Below are 1,997 nucleotides of genomic sequence, written 5' to 3' on the forward strand. Positions count from 1 at the left end.
CAAAGGCTTCTGTGAGCATCCCAAGGGTGAATTTGATAATAACCATGTGCAGCTGGAACCCGTATATCGCCAAAACCGTGAAATTGTTACACGTTTCTCACACCAGATTCTTACCGCGCGTGTCATTATTTTCGAATGGTTCTTAACAACATACTGTACCGTTTGGCAGGATAAAGATAAAGACCCTAACAAGGCCAAGCTACACTGGTTGTCATTGCAATTGAATTCCCGAGGAATTTTGGAATGCGATGTATTCAAGGATCTGGCAAAGATCCTCGATGATACTAGCGACAGCTTTATCATGATGGATTCGAATAAGATCCACGAACGCTTACAAGGATTATCTAAACGTTTTAAGCTGGATAGCAGCTTCTTCCTTGTCCTTGACGAGGCACAGATAGCGGCAGCATCTTTGGCAAACGCGTTTGAATCGTATCGGGGGCTGGAGAAAACTCACCCTATTCTGAATCCTCTTATTAAATCGTGGCTTGCCGCTACGTCTTTTCCGATCATCGTGTCAAGTACTGGCCTGTCACTTAACACTATCAACGATACTCTTTCTTCGGCAGTTGGGAAGCCGGCGACCTTTGGAAAGTTTACCAAGATTGGTGCGTTTGATAACCAAGATTCGCAAGAAAATTATATTCGTCGGTATACGCCTCCCACCTTGCTGGACAGCGAGTCTGGGAAGGAATTTCTCACTAGAGCATGGAACTATGCACGTGGGAGGTATGTTATTGTATGCTTGTTCAATATTTATCCACATCTTGCTCAACCCTTCTTCAGACATCGCTTTACTGCGTCATTGTTGACGGAGCTTTTAAGGACATCGTTTCAGGCACCGCACAGAACACTGGACGGTGTTGTCACTGCCATCTCGGATTATGTCCCTACCGATGCACAGCACTCTGTAGACAGAGAGGGAGTAGTGGAAGGTGGCATTAGAGCAATTGTACCACTAGATTTCACAAAAATCATGTCAAGTGTGTTCCATATGACTCATGCTCTTTAATCCAGATCTCACCCGTTCTTAACAGATCCTGAAGTGCTCAGTGATGTCAGCCATGCGCTACATTCATGGCTTGTGCTTCGGATAAGGGTCCCTTTTCCAGACATGAAGCTCGAGCTCATAGAACTGGGGTTTGCCCGATTTGTTAGCGACTCAGAGAGGAGTTACATTGATGAGCCACTAGTTTTGCTTGCAGCAGCACGGGCGTTCAGCGACTCCACGTTTGGACTGGTCAGTTGTATTTGCACACTATTACTGGAATTGCAAGATCGAGGTGATCATTTTGAGGAACTCGTCGCGTATTCCCTTGCTTGTGCGTTTGACGGGAGCAGCTTATGTGACATTATTTCCTTTGGGGAGCATGTTCCGGAATGGGCACAGCAATCTGCTGAACTAGTCTCCGTCAACATGAACGAAGGTGGATTAGTATTTGATCGCTTCCATCTACCAAACTATGAGGGCTCCACAACGATTATTGGTGCGAAGCATAGTACTGTTGATGCAACGTTGAGATGGTTCCAGAACACATCATCTGTGCTCTGTTTTCCTGACAAACTGATGGGACCAGACATTGTTTCATTCATCCGCCTTCACTCTGGCCAAGTCCTGGCACTTGTCATACAATGCAGATTTCGCCGCAAAATGGACAAACAAACTTGGGAGAGTGCAGTTAAGAGCCTTGATCTTTCACAGCTATATGTGCGACAGGTATGAAACTTGGATGTTCAAAAATATTACACAACTGATGTTCTTAAATTGCAGGGTCTTGGTACAGAAAATATTAATTCTGCTAGGCGCACTGTCATCGATTTGTTCAAGCGTTTGGACGTAGGGTCCCATTTTGCAAATGATGATTGGTTCCAAGACAAGTTACCAGTGTTGCGCGTTATCGCATCATACCCTGGTTCACCTTCAAAAAACATCGTGAAAATTCCCCCATCATGCGACTCTTAATATGGACCACTGTTTGCGGCTGTCACACGCGGAA

The 1,997-nt window shown here is 45.3% G+C and overlaps 1 protein-coding gene across 1 annotated transcript in view; it reads left to right on the forward strand.

Annotated features, from left to right (window-relative positions):
- The window catches only part of FOMMEDRAFT_170476 (uncharacterized protein), a 2,622-nt gene extending 625 nt beyond the window's left edge, over positions 1–1,997 (forward strand). The window contains exons 3-6 of the mRNA XM_007270283.1: positions 6–729; positions 787–983; positions 1,038–1,717; positions 1,772–1,997. Coding sequence (XP_007270345.1) covers positions 6–729; positions 787–983; positions 1,038–1,717; positions 1,772–1,963 — 1,793 coding nt within the window. The 3' untranslated portion in view covers positions 1,964–1,997. The remainder of the gene's footprint in view (positions 1–5; positions 730–786; positions 984–1,037; positions 1,718–1,771) is intronic.

This window comes from Fomitiporia mediterranea (assembly GCF_000271605.1).
Source record: "Fomitiporia mediterranea MF3/22 unplaced genomic scaffold FOMMEscaffold_12, whole genome shotgun sequence".
NCBI classification, from domain to species: Eukaryota; Fungi; Basidiomycota; class Agaricomycetes; order Hymenochaetales; family Hymenochaetaceae; genus Fomitiporia; species Fomitiporia mediterranea.